We start from the raw sequence: 25,847 nt of genomic DNA, 5'->3' as shown, positions 1-25,847 counted from the left end.
TTAAGATCAGTCACTCCTCAAGTGCTCTTCCTACTCAAGGCATCGGCCACTACATTTGCTTTATCTGGATGGTACTGGATATCGCAATCATAGTCCGTTACTAACTCCAACCACCGACGTTATCTCATATTCAACTTCTTCTGGGTGAAAAAGTATTTCAAGCTCTTATGGTCGGTGAAGATGGCTATCTTCTCTCCATAAAGGTAGTGGCGCCATATCTTCAAAGCGAAAACCACCGCAGCCAACTCAAGATCATGGGTGGGATAGTTGTGTTCATAATCCTTGAGTTGCCGTGATGCATAGGCTACCACTTTTCCATGTTGCATTAACACAGAACCAAGACTGATCTTTGATGCATCCGTGTAGACTATCAATCCTCCAGAGTTATCTGGTATAGTCAAAACCGGTGCATTAGTCAATCTCTTCTTCAACTCTTGGAAGTTCTTTTCGCATGATTCACTCCACACGAACTTCACGCCTTTCTTCGTCAATCTTGTCATTGGGGCGGATAACCTATAGAAATTTTCAATGAATCTCCTATAGTATCCAACAAGTCCCAAGAAACTTCTGATTTCGGTGACCGATTTGGGTTGGTCCCAATCTGCCACTGCCTTGACCTTATCTAGATCCACTTTGATTCTATCCGCAGATACAACATGTCCCAAAAACACTACCTGTGAAAGCCAAAACTCACACTTGGAAAACTTCGCATACAACTTCTTTTCTCTTAACCTCTGCAAAGCAAATCTTAAGTGTTCGACATGCTCTTTCTCATCCTTAGAATAAATTAAGATGTCATCAATAAAAACTATGATAAATTTATCTAAGACATCATGAAATATCCTATTCATCAAATCCATGAAAGCAGCTGGTGCATTAGTCAAACCAAACGGCATCACTTTGAATTCGTAATGACCATATCGAGTCCTAAAAGCCGTTTTACATATGTCATTGTCTTTCACTCTCAGTTGATGATATCCTAACCGCAAATCAATTTTAGAGAAAATTGAGGCACCCTTCAATTGATCAAACAAATCATCAATTCTCGGTAAGGGGTATCTATTCTTGATAGTAAGTTTGTTCAACTCTCTATAGTCGATACACATCCTCATACTTCCATCCTTCTTCTTCACAAACAACACCAGAGCTCCCCAAGGAGATACACTAGGTTGAATGAAACCTCTCCCTAGTAGCTCATTTAGCTGGTCTTGAAGTTCTTTTAACTCCATGGGTGCCATTCTGTACGGAGCTTTGGACACAGGTGCAGCTCCAGGTACCAATTCAATGGCAAATTCCAACTCTCTTTCTGGGGTATCCCCGAGTAATTCATCAGGAAAAACATCCTTGAAATTCTTCACTACTTCAAGGTCTTCAATGGACTTCACTTCCTTATTTTCTTCAATAAAAGCACAAAGTTTAGAACCTCCAACTAGTTCTTTGACTTGAAGTGCTGCCACTAAAGTCTTCTCACATTGTTTTCCCAAATCACCTTGTGTCACATCCACCCAGCCGGTACCCCATTTGGAATACCCGGGATGTGATCCACAGTCCAAGGATCAATGATCTGAGGTCCATGCCTCCCACATACACGGTAACACAATCATGAACAGTAATAATCAATGGTAAAAACAACTAATATCAAGTATGATGAACAAGACAAGATTAACTAAATCAGAGTGCGGAATATAGATGATAGATAAGGTATGATCAAAATCATAAAGGGTGAGAAGGTATGGTAGTCACCCTCTCAGAGCAGCGGAAAAGTATTAAATCAAGTTAGTTACATATCCAAGTATCACCGGAATAATTTAAGACAAGTTAATTACAAAATCTAAGGTTCCACAAATACACCAGGGGAATGGGGCACTATGCTAGGGTTTCTTCTATACTAATAGTAGTCTCCTCAACAGTACGGATGAAGTAAACCCAGCGCTGCCGCTCCCGCACAACTGTGGGGCTAACCCTGGTGCGAATAATAATCCTCCTCGGCTCCAATATACGAATCTTCACCGACGCCACTACCCGGAGGGTAGTATGTGGAATCATAGTCCGCCTCATAGGAGGTGCCATCGTAATCTTCGGTACCTGGAATGTAATCTAAAACATTTGCACAAAAGGAATGAGTTCGAAGAACTCAGCAAGGAAGTTATCCCATAATTAGAAATCATACACATTCAGAACATATAATAATGCAATGTGATATGGAACATATGATGCAGATATGAGTCTAACTCTATGAATGCTGGTCTCTAAGGTAGACATGCTTTAAGTCATAGCACCGTACTTCTCTGGGTAGTCAGTCACTCTCCCATTTCCATATCTTGGGAATGCCCGGGGAAGATCGGTAAAGTCATCAAAACCATGGTAAGGGGAATCGGTCACCGCTCTCTCACATCACCATTTGGTCAAAATCTTGGCGCATGTCACAATAAAGCCTAGCCCAATGCAAGTCATCTACTCGATCGGTCAAGTCGATTCGGATACGTCCATTCCTCGCCCCGGCGATCCTTTCCGGTATCCTTCACACTAGAGTCAGCGAAATCCCGGATTTCGGACTCATCAACCCTATTGGTCATCCACATATAGTAAACGGGAAGCTCTCACGTCCTCTCACGGATTGGTTACCGGTCTTGAGCGCCCGTGAGCCCAAGTCTATCCATATGCAACCCTACCAATAAATGGCCCCTTTCAGGTATCCGTAGCATGGTTTATGTCCCCTACCGGATTGGCTACCGGCCTAGAGCGCCCATCCAACCATACACTACCACGGGTTGTTCGGTCTCAATGCCCTTCCGATTCGGGTCCGACACGACAAGGATGAACCTAGCCACACCACTAGACACCCCTATGTATGTCATCCAATAACTCGGGAAAGTGTCGATAGGCACCATCGGAGAACATCCCATACTATTCCCTCCGATGCCCAAGGACAGAAGTGTCAGTAGGACACCCTCCAATCCCAAGTCATACGTAAGCAATCACATATTCAATCTCATCATTTCTCATGCATCCAATGCATATTCATAATAGTAATCAAATCATGATATTGAAGCGAATCATTATAAACATAAGTAAATCAAAATGATAAGATGACACAACAAAAGTATAAAGATTTAAATGCTACTGTTCTAACACATATGTAACAGTCTTATAATGATTGAAAGAAAAATAACGGATTTCGTTCTTTAAATAAAACACAATTCAATATTTGATGACTTATATGTTTATGGAGATAACCATCCTTACCTTGGATGAGTTGATGATGAATTGAGAATACCAAGAATAGTCCAATAGAAGTGTTAAGGCCCTAAACAGACATCAATAATAAGTTAGAAAGAAGTCGGGAAGATCGGATGTCATTCGAGTCAAAACTGACCAAGGTTGCTTGTCAAGAACAACTTTGGTCGATGGTTTTGGTCGATGGTATCGACCAAAATGATCGACCAAAATAGTCCTCAGGCAGAATAGTGGATTTTGGGGATTTTTGGTCCGAAATGAGTCTTCCGGTGTTCGGATCAATCTGGAATTTGGAGGCATACTTAACAACAGTAGTAGGACACTATAAATCAAGGAACTAACCCAATCCAATGGTCTAATTAAAAAGCCCCAATTTGAGCTATCAAGTTCAAGTGATAAACATCATGGTATGAGTTGGAATTGATTGCATTGATGAGTAATAGCATGCAATAGTTAGAGGAACTAATAGAAATTCGATTGGAATCATATGGCAATGTTAAACATGAACATAATACACTTTATAGCTCAGTTTGATATCAAATGGTATGGTGTTAATAGGTGAATCATGGAATACATATGCTAGGCATGAGATATAAGCATTAGCATCAATGAATGGTTGAGGGAATCATGGATTGAGCATGAGTAGGCACTTGGAGTGGTGGTTGCAAGGTTGCAGCACCATTCCAAATGTCCCATCAGCAAGATGACAATAGAAAGGAGTAGAAAAATTGTAGGGTAGAGAGTGGATTGAAGAGTCTTACCTTAGTGTAGAAGATGAAGGCAAGAATCAATGATAAACTAAGTGTCTTTGATGAGATACCCTTCACACTAACCAAGGAGCTGCTTTGGGAAGCTCTCCCCACGTTTCCAGGTGAGAAAAATGATTGCAAAAGGCTCAAGGCTCAAGGCTCGAGGTCATATTAAATAGAAAAGGAATATTCCATGGAATCATTAACTTGGCAGACTGGGACATTTTGGTCGATGCTTTTGGTCGATGGTATCGACCAAGATGATTTCAGCAGAAAACTCAGGTTTAGAACAGCAACTTCAAGTAGGGATTTGAAAGGCTATACAAGGTCAAATTGAGTGAGGTTTTCTTCCACAATTTAATCAAGAAGTCTAGTTTCTAGGAATACCTTTGGATTGTGCACAGGAGGTCATTTGGTACATCAACCATGTTAATCTTCTCCGATGCGCAGACTTTCCTTAAACACTGACAATGCATTTAAGCAAGGGGTATCATTGTCGATGTCCATGGACTCGGTCTCCAAATCATGATCATCAATCAGGATGGTTCATAGATCTCTTCTTCCACCGCTTCGGGTCCTCAGACCTGAATACAACAGTGGATCCGAGTCAGGGTCAAGGTTAGAATAGGGCTGGATATTACATTCTCCCCCCCTTAAAAGAATTTCGTCCTCGAAATTGAAAGTCTACCTGTGCTTCCAAAAAGATGAGGAAACTTCTCCTTCATGTCTTCTTCTTTCTCCCATGAAGCTTCTTCAGGGGTATGGTTTTTCCATCGGATCTTCACCAGAGGGATGGTGCGATTCCGTAACTGCTTGTCCTTTCTATCTAGGATCTCGGCTGGTCCTTCATCGTAAGAAAGATCGGCACTAAGTCCTTCGGGTGCTTGCTGTAGTATGTGCTCTGAGTTTTCTAGGTATTTCCGAAACATTGAAACATGGAACACATTGTGAACTCCAGCAAGTGACGGAGGCAAGGCCAAGCGGCATGCTACTGGTCCAACCCTTTCCAGAATCTCAAAAGGTCCAATGAAGCGGGGAATAAGCTTTCCTTTCACATTGAATCTTGTCACCCCTTTCATAGGTGATACTTTAAGGAAGACTTTCTCTCCAATTGGAAATTCTAAGTCGGTTCTTCTCTTGTCGGCATACGACTTCTGTCTAGATTGAGCAGACTTAATCCTTTCCCGAATCATGTCAACCATATCACTGGTAGCTTCGATCATCTCTGGACCTAAGACTTTTCTTTCACCAGTCTCAGTCCAATACAAGGGTGTTCTACAAGTGTTACCATACACAGCCTTAAACGGAGCCATGCCTATTGTTGCTTGATAATTGTTGTTATAAGCAAACTCGACTAAGGCTAGGTGTTCATCCCAATTTCCACCCATGTCAACCACACAGGACCTAAGCATGTCTTCAAGAATGTGAATTGTCCGCTCAGATTGTCCATCAGACTGTGGGTGATGAGCTGTACTCAGATTCAATTGGGTTCCCAAGGCTTTCTGCAATCCATTCCAAAACCTTGAGGTGAACCTAGGATCACGGTCTGAAACGATACTCATTGGCACTCCGTGTAGACGAACTACATTGTCCACATAAAGTCTAGCTAGCTTATCCAAAGAGTATGTGATCTTCATAGGAATGAAATGGGCTGATTTAGTCAACCTATCAACAATCACCCACACAGTGTCATTTCCCTTACTCGTCCGCGGCAAGCTAGTCACAAAGTCCATTGAGATATCTTCTCACTTCCAACTAGGAATAGGAAGGGGCTGAAGTAATCCAGATGGGGGTTGGGGAACAGCTTTCACACGTTGGCAAGTTCCACACCTGGCAACAAAGTCTTCAACATCTGCTTTCAAACCATTCCACCAAAAATGTTCCCTTAAGTCCTTGTACATTTTGGTACTTCCAGGGTGTACTGTAAAGATGGACTGGTGTGCTTCTTTCAATATTTCTTTCTTGATTTCATCGACAGCGGGCACACAGAGTCTACCTCTAAACAATAATGTACCATCCGTAGATGTACTAAAAGCGGGGTCCATTTCTGAATTCGAGACAATCTTATCAATCTTCTCTTTCAACTCCTGATCAGAACTTTGCAAGGCAACAATTCTATCTCTAAGGGAGGATCTCGCAGTCATGGCATAGAGAATACAATCCGAACCCTTAGGGATCACTTCCAAACCAAATCTTTCCATTGAGGACAACAAAGGCCGACTCAAAGCATTTAAATCCAACTCTTTTCTTTGACTCTTTCTACTAAGAGCATCTGCTACTACATTTGCTTTACCCGGGTGGTACTGGATGTCACAATCATAGTCAGAGACCAACTCCAACCATCTTCTCTGTCTCATATTCAACTCCTTCTGGGTGAAGAAGTATTTCAAACTTTTATGATCCGTGAAGATGGCGATCTTCTCACCGTATAGATAGTGTCTCCAAATTTTCAAAGCAAATACATTAGCTGCAAGTTCTAAGTCATGAGTGGGGTAGTTCCGCTCATAATCCTTTAGTTGTCGAGAGGCATAAGCCACTACCTTTCCGTGTTGCATCAACACGCAGCCCAAACCGATTTTAGAAGCATCAGTGTAGACCGTCAATCCACCGGAACTATCAGGTATAGTCAGAACCGGCGCGCTTGTCAATCTAACCTTCAGCTCCTCGAAGTTCTTCTCACAAGAATCGGTCCAGACAAACTTCTCCTCTTTTATAGTTAGCTTAGTCATAGGGGCAGCCAACCTAGAAAATTTTTCAATGAATCGCCGGTAGTATCCTGCTAATCCAAGAAAACTTCTTATCTCGGTCATAGTCTTCGGTCTTTCCCAATCAGTAACAGTTTGGACTTTCTCTGGGTCAACAAGAATGCCCTCGGCTGAAACAACATGGCCAAGAAACACTACACTTGAGAGCCGGAGGTCACACTTGCTAAATTTAGCATAGAGTTTCTTTTCTCTCAACCTTTGCAACGTGCAGTTCAGGTGCTCCGCATGCTCTTCCTCATTCTTCGAGTAAATCAAGATGTCATCAATGAAGACGATTACAAATTTATCGAGTACATCGTGAAATACTCGGTTCATGAGATCCATGAACACGGCGGGGGCATTAGTCAAGCCAAAAGGCATCACTTTAAATTCATAATGTCCGTACCTTGTTCTGAACGCTGTCTTAAGGATGTCACTTGACTTCACCTTCAGCTGGTGATATCCCGATCTCAAATCAATCTTTGAAAAGACAAAGCAGCACCCTTCAACTGATCAAAAAGGTCATCAATCCGAGGCGAGGATATCTGTTCTTGATTGTCAGCTTGTTCAATTCCCGGTAGTCAATGCACAGACGCATACTACCATCTTTCTTCTTTACAAACAAGACCGGAGCTCCCCAAGGTGACACACTTGGCTGCACGAAACCTCTCTTTAAGAGTTCATTTAATTGAGTTTGCAACTCTTCGAGTTCGGTACGTGCCATTCTGTAAGGGGCCTTGGATACAGGAGCCGCTCCAGGAATTAAGTCTATAGAAAACTCAACTTCCCTATCAGGAGGTAAACCTGACAAGTCATCCGGAAAAACATCAGGGAATTCACTAACAACTCTGACTTCTTCAAGTCTCTTCTTCTCTCTGACCTTACTTCCAGACGAAGCATTTCCCAAAAAGGTATGGACTTGCATTAGAGTGGACAAGGTCCTTTTGCTAAATCTTCCCTTCTCTTCTCTCCTTGAAATTCGAAGACTGAATTCTCTTCTACACGGAACTGAATCTTCTTTGAGGAACATAAGATCACGGCATTGTAGAAGGTCAACCAGTCGATTCCCAAGATTACATCAAAATCTCTCATGTCAAATAATACAAGGTTTGCCTCCAGATTTCTTCCACAAATCAAAATAGAACAATCTTCTAACACTTTATCTAGTTTAATAGCAGATCCAACAGGGGTACAAAGAGACAAATGACTAGATAAACAGCGAGGTGTCAAGTTAGTCCTCAAGGCAAAAGTAGATGATATGAATGAATGTGATGCACCCGTATCAAATAATACAAATGCGGGAAGAGAAGCTACTAACAGTAGCACTGTTACAACATCGTGGCAGGGGTCTTGCTCGGTACCAGATATACTAAACACTCTGCCAAAGGGAGGGGCAGAAGTAGCAGCAGGAGTACTCTTCACTACAGGAGCTTGAGATTGCACAGACTTGTTGGGGCAAGAACGAGCATAATGGCCTGCTTGCTTGCAGAGGAAGCAAGTAGTATCTTTCGGTCCAATAGGGGCTGCAGCAGGGGGAGGTCTCTGATAAGCTGGTCTAGGATTCACCATCCCAGGCCTAGGAGGATAAGTAGCTCCCTGAGGTCTGGCTCCACTGGACTGACCATGATAGCTCACAGGAAGGGAATTAGGATTCTGACCAACATGTCTCGGCTGAAAGGCGGGTGCAGGATAAGGAGTAGGTCTAGCAAAACGCCGATCAGTGCGGTCCACAAATCCGAAGATCTAGGCTGCCGGGTTTCGAACTCGAGCATTTTCCTTTTCATTCTCTTCAAGCTTCTTCGAGTTTTGAACCACCTGAGCATATCCTTCAAGAGGCAAGACAGTGAGGTATGCCTTAATAGAAGGTCGCAAACCCTTGAAAAACTTTTTCGCCTTGGCTTCTTCAGACTTAATAGACTCGGGGGCGAAGAAGAAAAGTTCTTCAAATTTCTGCTGATACTCAAGCACAGACAAAGTACCTTGTACTAAGGCCATGAACTCGGCCTCCTTTGCGTCCTTAACAGCTTCCGGAAAGTAGTTCTTGTAAAAAGCTTCTTTAAACTTCTCCCAGGTAACGACACCACCATTCAAGGTCTCAAGGATAGGCCTAGTGGAAGCCCACCATGCATCAGCTTCTTGCTGAAGCTTCGCTCGGCAAACAACACTTTCTCGAGCATCGAAACATTGCAAATGTCTGAAGGCCTTCTCCAACTCACGAAGCCACTTGTTCGGAAAGAGGGTGTCCTTTGTTACACCAGTAAAGGAAGGTACTTGCAACTTCAGGAAACTTTCCATCAAACGGGTGTGGGGTGTCCCGGTGAATCTTTCCATAAGAGGGGTTGCGGCTCCAGAAGTTCCAATTCCGGCACGGTTCTCATTGTGAAGGGTAGCAAAACCAGTCATCATTTGATTAAATTGGGCAGCCTGCTGTTGCATCATGTTGGTCATGACGCTGGCGATATCTCTAAAGCTTCCGATATCGGGGGCACCAGGAATGCCATTCGTGGTGTGGCTATCGTCCTGTGTCTGTTGATCAGAGCCCCCAGCAGGGGTTTCTTCGTTTCCGTTGCTTCCGGATCCGACGAAACGATTTCTAAGTAAGATCATTCTGCAAGGATCAAAGATAAGGATACCAAAATTTCAAATTTGACAGAGACAACTTGGCCAACGGATAGGATAACCAAATCATGGTTAGAATTATCAATATAACAGTAAAATAATTCAGCATCGATCAAAATCCAAAGGAAATGAGTCCAAGAATCAAAACTCCCAAAATAACCCAATGCAGAAAAATGAAGGATTTTGGTCGATGCTTTTGGTCGATGGTATCCACCAAAATGATCGACCAAGATAAATTCTGCGCGAAAAATCAGATTTAAAGGGCCCACTTCTCATTTCATTTTCATTTCTCACTCAACCATTTCGGGTTTAGCTCTGGAGAAAGCGATTTCCTAGGGTTTTCAAGAGTGCTAGGACTTGATTCAAGGCTTCAATCATTCTTGATAATCTCACTTGATCATCTACACAAGTAAGTTCTCTTTCTTTTTCTCTTTTCTTATAAACTTCGTTCACCATTGTTGTGTTCTTCAATAAAACTGAGTAATACTTGCAGCCAATGATTAGAATCATACATATACATGATTAGAAACATGTTTTCATAACTTTTCAAATAAGATTAAGTTCCAAACACAAGATTGCATCCATTTTGGTTACCAAAACACTATTCATTTCACAAAACTCAACTTTACAAGCACTTGTCTCATTTTCAATCCAAAAGGAATTTCGACATGAAACAAATTTCTACAACACTGATCTACTAGGGGTAAAGTGTTCCCATTCTCCATTCGGTCAAATTCCAATTTTTCAAAAATCACGAATGCAAGCCAAAAGAGTGATTTTTCTCTCTCTTACTTGCTGAATTTTCACTTTGAATATGCCAAAAAGATGGATTTTCACCCAATAAAGTATTCTAGCATGCTTGTGTAGGTCTTATGCATATGTTAGAATGATCAAACCAAAATTTCACCAAAAATCGAGTTTTCTGAAAATTACGAAAATGCCCTTCATCTAACAATCATACACTAAGACTAATCCGAATGAGTTTCTTTCCTTGTTTCAACAGATACACCATGCCTAGAAGAGGGAGACGAGTGGACAGGGGTAGAGGACTTGTTCCCCGGGCTGAGGTCATAGACGAGGAGCATTTCACTACTCCTATGGCGGAGTTTCTATACGAGCATTATTTCCATGATATACCGATCGAGCACTGACGACTGGTGGATGTGGATGATTTAGAGGTATTTCGCATACGAGAGAGATTAGAGGCTATGGATTGGCTTCACTTATACACTACAGCACAGCCAGTCTACCCAGCTCTTATCAGATACTTCTATAGTAATCTGACTTACCGTATAGAGGATGATCCGAGGGATGGTTCTAGGATTGTCATAGATTCCATGGTCGGAGGTAGAGAGATCAGTTTCACCACGAGGACACTGGCTCGCATCTTAGATGTACCGATCGTGCGAGATTCCCGTTGGTGGATTCCTGCTGGTACAGATATCACAGAGGTGCTTCTTCCTTACGAGGTATACGAGGTGTGCATGACTCTATGGGATGACATTTACTGTTATGTGCCCCGGTGTGGTACCACGATGCGTCCTTCAGCTAGAGTTATCGCTCGCATCGTCGGGCGAAACATCCTTCCGAAGGCAAGGCATCATAGCAAAGTGTCGGCGATGGAGGCACTGATCATTTATAGTATGTATACTGGAGTACAAATCGATTTAGCATACATCATGCAAAACGTCATGATTGATCGGATCGAGTTTCCTGGGGATAGGAACTTGGCTTTCGGTCGACTCTTGACTCGTATCTTTGAGTATTTTGGTGTGGACTTGGAGCATACACCTATGATTCAAGGTCGAGATTTAGGTGAGCCCATTTGTGCATGGTTGATCAGGAAGATGGGGCTCCAGGATGCAGTCAGATCAGAGGATGAGGATGATATCGATGATGCATCAGGAGATGACGACTCAGAGGATGATAGTACTGATGATGATGACGGTGGTAACGATGATGAGCATAGTGAGGGTGATGATCAGGGTCATGATCATTATGATGCTCCGAGGCATGAGGAGGTTCCCGCTCCATGACTTACTGAGGTCGGAGGCCCATCACACACGACTTCTAAGGCTCCAGATGTGGCTTCCCATCAGTCGTCGATTTACTCTATTCTTGAGAGGATCGAGGCTCGGCAGGAGAGGATGGAGTTACACATGTGCACCCTCAGTGAGAGGTTTGCATGACTGGAAGAGGAGTTCAGATCTAGGAGGGATCAGACAGATCGCAGGAGTCGTTCACCTACATAGACATCACTAGGAATTTTCTTTTATGTCATTATGGATGCATTTCTCTTTTTCAAACTTGTAAAAATTCCCTATGAAATCAACGAAGTTCAGTTGTTTTGTTTATATTATTGTGTCTTATTCATGAGTCAAGTTATGTTTCCATATTTTGGTTTCTAGTCCAGGTTATCTATTATTCACTCCTAGGAGTACTTGAGTCACTTCCGGATCTGTGACTCGGAATGTTCCGTCACCGTTTATGTGGTCGGGGTTCCACTTGATCTTGGGCTCTGATACCAATCTGTCACATCCACCCAGCCGGTACCCCATTTGGAATACCCGGGATGTGATCCACAGTCCAAGGATCAATGATCTGAGGTCCATGCCTCCCACATACACGGTAACACAATCATGAACAGTAATAATCAATGGTAAAAACAACTAATATCAAGTATGATGAACAAGACAAGATTAACTAAATCAGAGTGCGGAATATAGATGATAGATAAGGTATGATCAAAATCATAAAGGGTGAGAAGGTATGGTAGTCACCCTCTCAGAGCAACGAAAAAGTATTAAATCAAGTTAGTTACATATCCAAGTATCACCGGAATAATTTAAGACAAGTTAATTACAAAATCTAAGGTTCCACAAATACACCAGGGGAATGGGGCACTATGCTAGGGTTTCTTCTATACTAATAGTAGTCTCCTCAACAGTACGGATGAAGTAAACCCAGCGCTGCCGCTCCCGCACAACTGTGGGGCTAACCCTGGTGCGAATAATAATCCTCCTCGGCTCCAATATACGAATCTTCACCGACGCCACTACCCGGAGGGTAGTATGTGGAATCATAGTCCGCTTCATAGGAGGTGCCATCGTAATCTTCGGTACCTGGAATGTAATCTAAAACATTTGCACAAAAGGAATGAGTTCGAAGAACTCAGCAAGGAAGTTATCCCATAATTAGAAATCATACACATTCAGAACATATAATAATGCAATGTGATATGGAACATATGATGCGAGATATGAGTCTAACTCTATGAATGCTGGTCTCTAAGGTAGACATGCTTTAAGTCATAGCACCGTACTTCTCCGGGTCGTCAGTCACTCTCCCATTTCCATATCTTGGGAATGCCCGGGGAAGATCGGTAAAGTCATCAAAACCATGGTAAGGGGAATTGGTCACCGCTCTCTCACATCACCATTTGGTCAAGTACTGGCGCAAGTCACAGTATAGCCTAGCCCAATGCAAGTCATCTACTCAGTCAGTCAAGTCAGATTCAGATACGTCCATTCCTCGCCCCCGCGATCCTTTCCGGTATCCTTCACACTAGAGTCAGCGAAATCCCGGATTTCGGACTCATCAACCCTATTGGTCATCCACATATAGTAAACGGGAAGCTCTCACGTCCTCTCACGGATTGGTTACCGGTCTTGAGCGCCCGTGAGCCCAAGTCTATCCATATGCAACCCTACCAATAAATGGCCCCTTTCAGGTATCCGTAGCATGGTTTATGTCCCCTACCGGATTGGCTACCGGCCTAGAGCGCCCATCCAACCATACACTACCACGGGTTGTTCGGTCTCAATGCCCTTCCGATTCGGGTCTGACACGACAAGGATGAACCTAGCCACACCACTAGACACCCCTATGTATGTCATCCAATAACTCGGGAAAGTGTCGATAGGCACCATCGGAGAACATCCCATACTATTCCCTCCGATGCCCAAGGACAGAAGTGTCGAGGACACCCTCCAATCCCAAGTCATACGTAAGCAATCACATATTCAATCTCATCATTTCTCATGCATCCAATGCATATTCATAATAGTAATCAAATCATGATATTGAAGCGAATCATTATAAACATAAGTAAATCAAAATGATAAGATGACACAACAAAAGTATAAAGATTTAAATGCTACTGTTCTAACACATATGTAACAGTCTTATAATGATTGAAAGAAAAATAACGGATTTCGTTCTTTAAATAAAACACAATTCAATATTTGATGACTTATATGTTTATGGAGATAACCATCCTTACCTTGGATGAGTTGATGATGAATTGAGAATACCAAGAATAGTCCAATAGAAGTGTTAAGGCCCTAAACAGACATCAATAATAAGTTAGAAAGAAGTCGGGAAAATCGGATGTCATTCGAGTCAAAACTGACCAAGGTTGCTGTCAGCAACAACTTTGGTCGATGGTTTTGGTCGATGGTATCGACCAAAATGATCGACCAAAATAGTCCTCGGGCAGAATAGTGGATTTTGGGGATTTTTGGTCCGAAATGAGTCTTCCGGTGTTTGGATCAATCTGGAATTTGGAGGCATACTTAACAACAGTAGTAGGACACTATAAATCAAGGAACTAACCCAATCCAATGGTCTAATTAAAAAGCCCCAATTTGAGCTATCAAGTTCAAGTGATAAACATCATGGTATGAGTTGGAATTGATTGCATTGATGAGTAATAGCATGCAATAGTTAGAGGAACTAATAGAAATTCGATTGGAATCATATGGCAATGTTAAACATGAACATAATACACTTTATAGCTCAGTTTGATATCAAATTGTATGGTGTTAATAGGTAAATCATGGAATACATATGCTAGGCATGAGATATAAGCATTAGCATCAATGAATGGTTGAGGGAATCATGGATTGAGCATGAGTAGGCACTTGGAGTGGTGGTTGCAAGGTTGCAGCACCATTCCAAATGTCCCATCAGCAAGATGACAATAGAAAGGAGTAGAAAAATGGTAGGGTAGAGAGTGGATTGAAGAGTCTTACCTTAGTGTAGAAGATGAAGGCAAGAATCAATGATAAACTAAGTGTCTTTGATGAGATACCCTTCACACTAACCAAGGAGCTGCTTTGGGAAGCTCTCCCCACGTTTCCAGGTGAGAAAAATGATTGCAAAAGGCTCAAGGCTCAAGGCTCGAGGTCATATTAAATAGAAAAGGAATATTCCATGGAATCATTAACTTGGCAAACTGGGACATTTTGGTCGATGCTTTTGGTCGATGGTATCGACCAAAATGATCGACCAAGATGATTTCAGCAGAAAACTCAGGTTTAGAACAGCAACTTCAAGTAGGGATTTGAAAGGCTATACAAGGTCAAATTGAGTGAGGTTTTCTTCCACAATTTAATCTAGAAGTCTAGTTTCTAGGAATACCTTCGGATTGTGCACAGGAGGTCATTTGGTACATCAACCATGTTAATCTTCTCCGATGCGCAGACTTTCCTTAAACACTGACAATGCATTTAAGCAAGGGGTATGATTGTCAATGTCCATGGACTCGGTCTCCAAATCATGATCATCAATCAGGATGGTCCATAGATCTCTTCTTCCACCGCTTCGGGTCCTCGAACCTGAATACAACAGTGGTTCCGGGTCAGGGTCAAGGTTAGAATAGGGCTGGATATTACACCTTGGAACTCAAAAGCAGGGCTATCAATGGGATGAAATTGAACCTTCTTCTCAGAACATGAGATGACTGCCTTGTGAGCTGTTAGCCAATCCATGCGTAAGATAGCATCAAAGTCCTTCATATCCAATTTCACAAGTTGAGCCTCTAAGTCTTTTCCTTCAACAGTTATGGGACAAGGTCCAACTACTTCATTAAGTTTTACTAGAGACTGAGTAGGTGTACTAACCACTAGTTCATGACACAATTTACTAGATGGTAAAGAAGTACGCCTCACAAATGATGATGCAATAAATGAGTGTGAGGCTCCAGTGTCAAACAATATAAATGCAGGAATTGAAGCAATAAGAAGAGTACCTGTCACCACATCATGACTCTGGTCTATCTCAATTCCAATCACACTATACATCTTTCCCGTCTGAGGGTGTTGAGCTGGCTTGAAAGAAGTATTAGGCTGGCTTCCTTTTTGTGGGCAAAATCGAGCAAGATGTCTAGGTTTCTTGCAATAGAAGCATAAAAGCTCTCCTGAACCTCGAACTGCAGCTGGCTGAACTGCTGGTCTAGGGCCATTCACAGGACGTGGATTTGCATAGATAGGTTCTGATGGTGGAGTAGTACGAGCTGGCCGCATAGGTGCACTACTATTCCCATAACCAAACCCTGATCCTCTTGGTTGAAAATGAGTGTTGGGGTAAGGTGAAGGCCTATTGAACCTTCCTTGATTTCTGCTGACATAAGGACTGGGACCCTTATTAGCTAGACTTCTCTGCAGTTGGTAGGTCTCTCTTTCACCTTCCTCAATCTTTTTCACCGCTTGCACCACTTGAGCATAACTCGTGATAGGTTCTATGGCCATATAAGTTCTGATGGTTGGCCTCAAACCTTTCGCGAATTTCTTGGCTTTCTCCAAGTCAGCCCTCATAAATACTGGAGCAAAGAAGAAGAGCTCCTCGAATTTCTGTTGATAATCAAGAACAGAGAGAGGTCCCTGCTGAAGCGCCATGAATTCAGCTTCTTTGGAGTCTCTTACCGACACTGGGAAGTAGTTTTCGCAGAATGCTTCCTTGAAAATCTGCCACGTGATCACTGGATGCTTTGCCGCCAAGACAGGTTGGGTGGCGTTCCACCAAGCATCCGCCTCATGTTGAAGCTTTTGTTCAACACAGACTATCTTCTGTTCCTCATCACACCTTAAGTGACGGAAAGCTTTCTCCATTTCTCTTAACCACTTATTCGGGAACAAGACGTCCTTCGTGATTCCTGTGAATGCTGGGACACGAAGCTTGAGGAATTGCTCCATCAGTTTGTTGTGAGATACCACACCGGTAGTCCCATCATTCCCTCCCTGAGTGGAGGTTCCAGCGCCAGGGGCTTGAGGTGCAGGCCTGTTCCCTATAGCCACCACTCCTTGCATGAGAGCATTGATTTGAGTCTGCTGCTGCTGCATTACGGTTGTTATAATGTTGAACACATCCTGAGTTGTGGCCAACGGTGGTGCTTCAGGTATGATACCTTCTTAAGTAAGGGGTGTTCCTGTATTAGGTAGACGAACACCATCTACTCCTACTTGACTCGAATCATTAGGAGAGCCCTCGGTACTTCCGTTTCCGACCGATTGATTCCTCAAATTAACCATCTTGATAACACCATAAATTCATTAATTCCAAAATCACGACATAAAACATCAAATCTTCATATCCAACTCCAACAATAGATGAGTTAAAAGCAAACATGAAAACCAGTTGAAGCGCATGAAAGGATTCCATAAATTTTATTTTTTTTTTCGGTCTCTTTTTTTTTTTTTTTTTTTTGACAAGGGGGGTTGGCCCAGGCGCTTCATGCCACCGGCCACACGCCCGGCAGCTCTCTGGAAATCAGAGATTTGTCAAACAGAAACTTTTTTTTTTTTTTTTTGACCAAGGGGTTTGGCCCGGGCGCTTCATGCCACCAGCCACACTCTCGGCAGCTCTCTGGAAATCAGAGATCTGTCAAACAGAAACTTTTTTTTTCCGGAATCCACTCTACATGTGGCACTCACGCTGACACAGCCGTCTGCGCTGGCGCTGCACTCGTAGACGGCTAAGCAGCCCTGCGCGGCGCACGCTGGCACGCCAAACCGCCTTTGGGGGGTCGTTTTATACGATCTCCCACCCCAAAAACGTGATTTTTCAGACTTTTCTCACTTCTTTTCACTTTTTCACTCTCCTCTCTTACTTGGGGTTAGGTCTTCCATACCTAGCTTCGATCTAGCCACGTACAATGCTCAAACGCACATCCGACAGCAAATCATCCGCGAAACCAAAGGTAACCTTTCTCCACATAAGTCTTTTGTGAAATTTCGCTTGGTTTTTGCGTTTTCGCAAGTGGGATTTCATGTATTCTTTTAGATCCACTATCCTCATATTATTCTCTTCACTTTTCAAATTTTTTTTTTCCAAAACTCAAATGGCTCCACGTGGTAAAGGTCGTGGACGAGTTCGGGGAGTCCAACATCTCGAATTATTCGACACCGTCAAAGCAGAAACGTTGTATCTCAACTCCTTCCAAAATCATCTCATTGAGTATGAATGGTTCGTTGAGCCACTCCCAGTGGCTCCATTCAAGGTATATGAAAGATTTGCAGCACTAGGATGGGGCAGCATGCTGAACTTCAATGAACCGGCTTACCCCAATTTGATCCGATACTTTTACAGCAATCTGACTTTTGCTGAGCTTTCAGCTAACGATGGAGGAACTGTTCTCACTATCCGATCTCGGGTTAGAGGTACACTCATCCAATTCAACACTGAGTTATTAGCTGCAATTATGGATGTACCATATGTACCCGATGAGATGAGGTGGATTCCACCCAGTGGTGGGAATGATTTCATTAATTACACCGAGAGATTCCTCATCTTTTTGATGTTGTGCAATTCCGAGTGCGATCACGTGCGACTGGGGAGAAACATGCTTCCTTCCCCGAGACTTATTTCTTGCATTGTGAGTCACAACATTTTGCCCAAAGGTTGGCATCAAGATGAGATATCGATCATGCAAGCGTTCATCACTTTCGACATTTATGTGGGATATCGCATAGACCTTGCATACATCATTCAGTGTGCAATGATCCATAAAGTGCAAAATCCAGAGGTATCACACATTGGGCACGGGCGTCTCTTAACTCGAATCTTCAAACACTTCGGAGTAGACTTCTCTCGCACAGAAGAATTGAGAGAAAATATGGGAGACAACATTGGGAGGAAACTTATATCTCAAATGGATATTCGAGATGGACCCAACTCTCCAGTTTTAACGGATGATGATGGAGGAGGTAAGCAACAGAAGCATGTGCCACCAGTGTGTCACATGGAGAACGGTGAGTCTTCCCATAGTAGGAAGGCTCCACCGATACCCGCAGTTGATCCCGCCATGTGGGCAACGCTCTTGGCCGCAATACGAAGAGTAGAGCAGAATCAGAATTTTATGGGTCAGCAAATTGTAGAGATTCACACTCAACAACAGGAGATGGTCCGAAGAATGAGAGACATCCATGCTCGAGTCTAGCATTGGGAGAACTTCCTTCGTCAGTACATGCCCCCGCCAGAGCGCTAGAGATTTACTTGTTCCACTCAGTTTTATTTTATTTCGAACATATATTTTATTATGCGTGTTTGTTCACGCTATTTCACTTGATATGGGGTTGTAATATTTTGAATCTAAAATTTTACCAGTTTTTGATATTTCATATACTTATTGTGATTTATGCTTTATTTGGATTAATAGCACATGTGACTTTGGGTTTCATATACTTATTGTATCTTATTAAAATTGGATTCATTATGCACTTGTAAATATCAAATTTTTCCTAAGTTCATGTTAAGCATATTATTCACTCCTATTCAATAGAGTCATTTATATATCGATGACTCAGATGCCCCTACTGTATCATATAAAGTTAGGACTTGTATGAACCCAAGCTCTGATACCACCTTCTGTCACACCCCACCCAGCTGGATCCGGTCATACCCGAATACCCGTGGGGGTGATACACCTCAAGATCTAGGTTCAGGGACAATTCCATACAATACATGATAAAGTAAATTTGAATGGACCAGAGATAAATCAGTTCAAGTATTTAATAATCAAGAATGAAAAGAAAGGATTACAATATTCAAAACTCCCTTTCAAAGCTAAACATCAGAGTTATACGAAAAGAAAGAATGTATAACGTTGCAGCGGAAATAATCTAAAGAATTCTAAGGAAAAGACTCTCCATAAGAGCAATCTTGGCAGGAATAGGAAGCGTCATGTGCCTCCACTTCTTCTCCAATTTCACCGTCTTGATAACCACCTGATAAGGGATCCTCAACGAAAAAGGGGTCCTCATGACCTATAGAACAATCTAAAGAAACAACAAAATAAAGGAATGAGTTCATAGAACTCAGTGAGGTAACACAATCACATCATATCTTCGTACAATTTCCATGTCAACATTCATAAGACAAACATGTATTTAATAATATAAATAAAAAAATGCAAAGTGATGGTATGAGGTTCCTAACTCTATAATGTAGTCTCTAAAGTAGACACGCATTAAGTCATACACCAATCTTCTTTGGGCAGTCTCATCACTCTTCCCTCATGGCACTTAAGCACGTCTGTTGGGTTCTCCGCGGCTGTTGGGTAAAGTCTCATCGAGCCATGGTTGGGAATTAAGTCACCACTCTCTCACATCACCATTGGTATAAAATCTGGCGCGTGTCAGGGACAAATCTAAGCCCACTGCAGGGTCATACAGTCTCGTACTACAATGGTCCGGATATCTCCCATCACGCCTAGTGCTCTGTTGGTTCAATACCTTTCTACCTATGAATGTAATCCTCAACGGGAGGCATCTGTTGGATTACATCCCTTAACCCAGTGGTCATCCACATATAATAGACAGGATGATCTCCATGTCCTCTCACGGGTCGTTTCACCGGTCTTGAGTGCCCTTGAGCCCTTATCTGTTGTATGCAACCCTACTTCTCTATGATGATAGTGGGCTTGCTCGATATAGGACCCAGCCACTACCATCACCGGTTAACCGGCTTCAATACCCCTGCCGAAAGAGTAGTAGTACTCAAGAGGTCACCTAGCCCAACACTTCCAAACATGCCCTAAATATGCCAACCAGTAGTTAGGGAAAGCGCCAAGGGCACCATAGGAATGCGTCCCATACCGCCTCCTCTGGTATCCTATGGCAGAAATGCCGAAAGGGCATTCCCCATTCTCCAACCACAACTAAGCAATCACACAACTAGGGCGATGGGCGAAGCCACAACCCAAGCAGATAATACAAGGTAGAAGAAATAATAATATTTCTCCTCTCCCTTCACATACATTCACATTCCATATCATAACAACATTAATATATTTCACAGCAAGGAGCAACATCATAAGTAATAATGGTAAACATATATTATGGCAATTCATATTTATCAAAAGATATAAAATAACAACAATCAATTCAGTATAATGGGTTGGTTATTCCTCACCTTTTACTTTGATATTTTCTCCACAGATCAATACTCTCTTCCCACAAGGAAATAACCTTTGGGTAATTTACCCTAATCATTCAAAAGGATTAACAAAAATAAAAATAGGAGTTAATTTGGGTTTAGTAAAATATGTAAAAATATTCCCGTAACAACCCCAAATAGAACTCTAGGTTCTAACTCACCCTTTTTCACCTAAATCGACTAAAAGTTATAATTTTATCTTTAATTGAAGTAGAAATGAAACGAAATTGTGGGGAAAAATTAATTGGCAATAAAGAGATCACAAGGGTGTTCTCAATTTGATTTAATTTGACCTAAATCAAAATGCCCCAAATTGGCTCTCATAAATCACCCGTGGGTAACATAGAGAGTCAAAATGAATCACCCTTATCATGGGATTGCACCAATAACTCATATACTAGTGATATGGAGAGATTATGATCTGACCGGGTTCATACCTGGTCCGACCCTCGACCCCGGTCGAGACGGAGAGATCCGACTCGCTCCCGAGCGAATCGGATCCGAAAGATGGCTTGCTGAAGAAGAAAGCTTATTCGGATGCAAGCGCGCCCTAATCCTACTTATGGATTAGGGTAATCACCCTAATAATGGCAGACTCGAATTGACGGCTGCGGATAATCATTATAGAAGGGATAATCATCGCATAACCTAAAGGTTACCTCAGGAGTCCTCTACTAGTCCAAACTAGTAGAAGTCCATTGCTCAACGGAGCTAACTGTTAAGATCCAACGACTACCCGAAGAAGGCTCAAGTGCATCCAACGAAGGAGATTCGAAGGTACACTCTATATAAACCTCACTACCATACAAGGTGAGGGGATCGAAAAGAATACTATCTGAGACTCAGGTTCAAATACATACTGATAGACCTAAACTATCAGCGATCTGCTATCTAGATCACCTTTCCCCGTTCTTCATTCCTTAAGCTCTGCGCTTCTAGCAGAGCCGTTTGTGATTAAGTTCATCAACTGACTTAGCCTTCGGAGGTGGACTCCCGACCCCAGCGGTCGGGCCACATCTGACTCTTTCGTTTTGCAGGACATCACGAGGAGATCTAAGGGCTGAGCAGATTTTGGACGCATCAATTGGCGCCGTCTGTGGGAAACAACTAGAAAAGCCATGGTGACTAGATCAGCAGCCGCAGCAGCCACTGCACAATGCAATTCCGGTGTTCAGATCCCTGGAGTGAATAATCCAGATATTCCCCAGGAAAGCCAAAATCCTATCGAGGTATATGGTGGCCAGGGAGGACGTAATCCTCCTCCTGATACAATCCAAGATCAATTGGATCAGGTAAAGATTCAACTCTTGGAGGTGAGCCAAGCACTCCGCATGCTCACCGGACGAGTGGTTTTACCACAAGAGCCCGGTCGGCGCGATTCGAGAGAGACGTGCATTGCCACGTGACCGAGATTGGCTGAAGACCGGAATATCGATCGGAATTTCCGTGAAGGAGACCGAGGACTTAGGAGGATCGATGATCAACCGAGGCGAGACGATCGGTTCGACAGACCGCAAGAGAGTACAACTGATTCAAACACAAGGTTGGATACGGGGGTAAGAACTCACTCACCCACCGTCGGAAGAACCGTTCGTGATGATCAAGCGATTCGCGACGAGAGGAATGCTCGGGAAGGACGGGCTGTTCGTGATGATCGAGTAGCACGGGATGATCGTGTTAATCGAGGTTGTGATCATATTGCTGAAGATCACCCGACCCAGATTGGTCAGGAATTGGCCAACATCAATGAGAAATTAGGGCAGTTGGCTAAGGGAAGAATAACTGAGGATATTTACTCAGTCATTCGGAAGACTCCCTTTGCCGAGCCAATTGCGGGATATCAGTTTCCCCGTAACTTCCGTTTGCCTACCTTTTCAACATTCGATGGCTCCGGAGATCCAACAGCTCACATCGGCTATTACCAACGAGACCATGGCGAGTTTCGAGTAATTCGATGAAATTTTATGCAGGGTTTTTGGTTCATCACTTACTGGAGCAGCACAAAAGTGGTTTTTGAACCTCCCCTCTAGAAGGATCGTAAACTTTGACGAATTGGCGCGCCAATTCATAGGGTGATTCCAGAGTGGAATACAGGTCAAGAAAACGGAAGAAACCTTGTTTCTTGTCAAACAAGGAAAGAGCGAATCAATCGAGAGAGTTTCTGAAAAGATTCAACAAGGTGACGATGGAGATAGAAAATTTGGACGAACAAGTAGCCAAAACTGCTCTATTCACGGGACTCACTAATAGGAAACTCCTGGAGTTATTACTACGGGATATGCCTGCGACTTATGCTTGAGTTGGTACAGAGATGCCGAAGCGAGGCTGAAGTCATGGAGATTCTAGATGCGCGCCAAGGAGATAATAAAGTCTCCAATAAGGAACAGAAGGCTCTGACGAGCGAAGCCAAAGCCAAAGAAAAATGTTCGTGATCGGGTTGGAAAATCTCAGGCTTGGCGCCAAAGGTCCCCTGGTAAAAGTGAGTACACTCCATTGAATGCTCCTCGGGCTGATATTTTAAATATCCTCAAAAGAAAAAATATTTTAAAGTGGCCGCCTAAAATTCTTTTGAATCCCGGAGAGCAGCAGGATCGAGAAAAGTATTGCCGATTCCACAAGGACTATGGTCATTATACTAATGATTGTCATCATCTGAAGGCAGATATTGAGAGATTAATATCTCGGGGACATCTCTCCGGTTTCGTTAGCGAGAAGAAGGGAGGAGCCACGTGAGCCACGTGCGGCTGCTCCGAAAAGGGATCGTTCGGTTAGTTCGGAACGATCAAGGGAGGCCCCGAAATCTAAGAAGGGCAATGAGGTGATTGAAGCTACTTGGTCACCAATCCTTACCATCTTCGGGGGACTAGAGCCCGAATCACTCTGGAGTCTGAAAACAAAATCCAAATTTGTTGGAACCGGAGAGACGCAGAAGCGGAAGAAGCTTAATGGTGAAGATTCTATCACCTTTAGCGAGGAAGACAAAAGAGATGTTTGTTTACCTCATGATGATGCTATAGTCATCAAGGTAGAGATTGCACGACGGGAAGTGCATAGAGTTTTGATTGATACAGGGTCTGCAGCTGACCTAATTTCCTACGAAGTGTATCAAAAATTGAAGGTGGATCAAGACTTGATGAAACCTTCATCCACACATCTATATGGTTTTGCAGGGTCATCTGTAGTGGCGGAAGGATCGGTCCAGTTGGATTTATCCATTGGAAGTTTTCCTAAGGAAACAACTGTCCGAATCAATTTTTTGGTGGTTCGGAAACTGCCACTTATAATATGATCCTCGGGCGACCATCTTTATCCAAGATAGGTGCTATTGTTTCGACAAAGCACCTGAAGATAAAATTCCCGACTGATATGGGAATTGGTCAAGTCTCCTCTGACCAGAAGATCTCTCGACAATGTTATGTTGCCTATTTAAAAGACAAGGAGGGCCCGAGGAAGGTAACTACCCTCCCCATAGAAGTTCAAGATGATCGGGAAGAGACAAAGATGCAAAGACCCGAACCAGTGGAGAAGCTGGAACAAATCCAGCTGTGTACCGAGGATGAGAAAAAGATTACTTATATCGGGTCCGAGCAATGGAAGAATTTAAAGATGAGTTGAAGTTTTTTCTTCTGCAGAATAAAGATGTATTTGCATGGTCTGCTGAGGACATGCTCGGAATCGATCGGGCCATTGCAGAGCACAAACTCTGGATAGACCCTAAGGCGAAACCAGTGATACAGAAAAGAAGAAATTTCTCCATTGAAAAGTATGAAGCCGTTCGAGAGCGAAGTTGAAAAACTTAAGAATTCTGGTTTCATAAAACCAATTGAGTGCCCAACTTGGTTGGCCAACGTGGTAATGGTAAAAAAGGCGAATGGGAAGTGGAGGATGTGTACAGACTACACAAATCTTAACAAAGCTTGCCCAAAAGATTGCTACCCGTTGCCTCGGATTGACCTCTTGATAGATGCGACTGCAGGATATGAAACTTTAAGTTTCATGGATGCCTACTCGAGGTATAATCAGATCCTTATGAATAAGGAGGATGAGAAGTATACGGCTTTCATGACTGATCGTGAGAGCTATTATTACAAGGTCATGCCTTTTGGCCTGAAGAATGCGGGAGCAACATATCAGAGGGCCGTCAACAAGATTTTCAAAGAGCTGATAGGAAAGAATGTTGGAGCTTATGTTGACGACATGCTAGTGAAAAGCTTTACAAAAGCAAATCATATTGCAGATTTGACTGAGGTATTCTCGATCTTGCGGAAACATCAAATGAAGCTAAACCCAGAAAAATGTGCCTTTGGAGTCTCCTCGGGCAAATTTTTGGGCTTCATGGTATCACAGAGGGGAATTGAGGCTAATCTTGCCAAAATACAAGCTCTGCCCAAAACTGTTCGGGATGTACAAGTGTTTAACGAGGAGAGTTCTTGCTTTAAATCGATTCATCTCCAAGTCCGGAGAAAAATGTTTGCCTTTCTTCAAGGCACTTAAAGACCTAAAGGGCAGTAAGGAAGCAAAGTGGACTGAAGAGTGCCAGAAAGCTTTCGAGGAATTAAAAGAAGCACTTGGACAACCACCGATCCTATCCAGACCAGAGAAGGGAGAAGTATTACAGCTATATCTAGCGACGTCCCTTTCGGCGGTCGGTGCGAGTACTTGTTCGGGAAAAGATAAAAAACAGTGGCCGATTTACTATGTAAGCCACGTGTTGCTAGATGCGGAGACAAGATATTCACAGATTGAGAAGCGGCTCGGCTCTCATGATGGCCGCCAGGGAAGCTAAGGCCATATTTTCGGGCTCATCCAATTGAGGTATTTACAACTTTTCCTCTTAGTAAAGTTCTTAACAAACCTGATTTGTCCGGAAGGATGGTGTCCTGGTCGGTTGAACTCAGCGAGTTCCAAGTGAGCTTTAAGCCCAGAACTGCAATCAAGGCTCAGGCATTAGCCGACTTTGTAGTAGAAACTACTGCACCGGTGGAACCCACCATTGAGGATCCAATTATACCAACCACTTGGGAGGTATATGTGGATGGTTCGAGTAATAAAGATGGAGTAGGAGCTGGAATTCTATTAAAAAGTCAAGCAGGATTTATTATTCGATATGCTTTGAGATTCGCATTTGACGCAAGTAATAACGAAGCAGAATATGAGGCTCTGATAGCAGGACTTCAGTTGTCAAAAGCATTATCTATTGCAGATGTTACTATTTATAGTGACTCTCAACTTATAGTCAACCAAGTCCAGGGGGAGTATGGTATTAAAGAACCACGCTTGCAGA

General features: G+C 42.9%; 1 protein-coding gene across 1 annotated transcript; it reads right to left on the bottom strand.

Moving 5' to 3' along the window:
- Positions 1 to 119: 119 nt before the first annotated feature.
- Positions 120 to 16,470, bottom strand: LOC149029026 (uncharacterized). Its single transcript, XM_089140238.1, has 4 exons — positions 15,027 to 16,470; positions 4,675 to 5,217; positions 1,115 to 1,396; positions 120 to 388 (listed from the first exon to the last, which is right to left on the bottom strand). The coding sequence occupies exons 1-4, from the start codon at positions 16,468 to 16,470 to the stop codon at positions 120 to 122; spliced, it is 2,538 nt and encodes an 845-aa protein (XP_088996364.1).
- Positions 16,471 to 25,847: the final 9,377 nt, after the last annotated feature.

This window comes from Hakea prostrata, chromosome 1, assembly GCF_041222555.1.
Source record: "Hakea prostrata isolate BN-2017 chromosome 1, UWA_Hpros_2, whole genome shotgun sequence".
Lineage (NCBI taxonomy): Eukaryota > Viridiplantae > Streptophyta > Magnoliopsida > Proteales > Proteaceae > Hakea > Hakea prostrata.
Note: the sequence above shows the minus strand (reverse complement) of the source record. Positions and strands in the feature narration are given on the sequence as shown.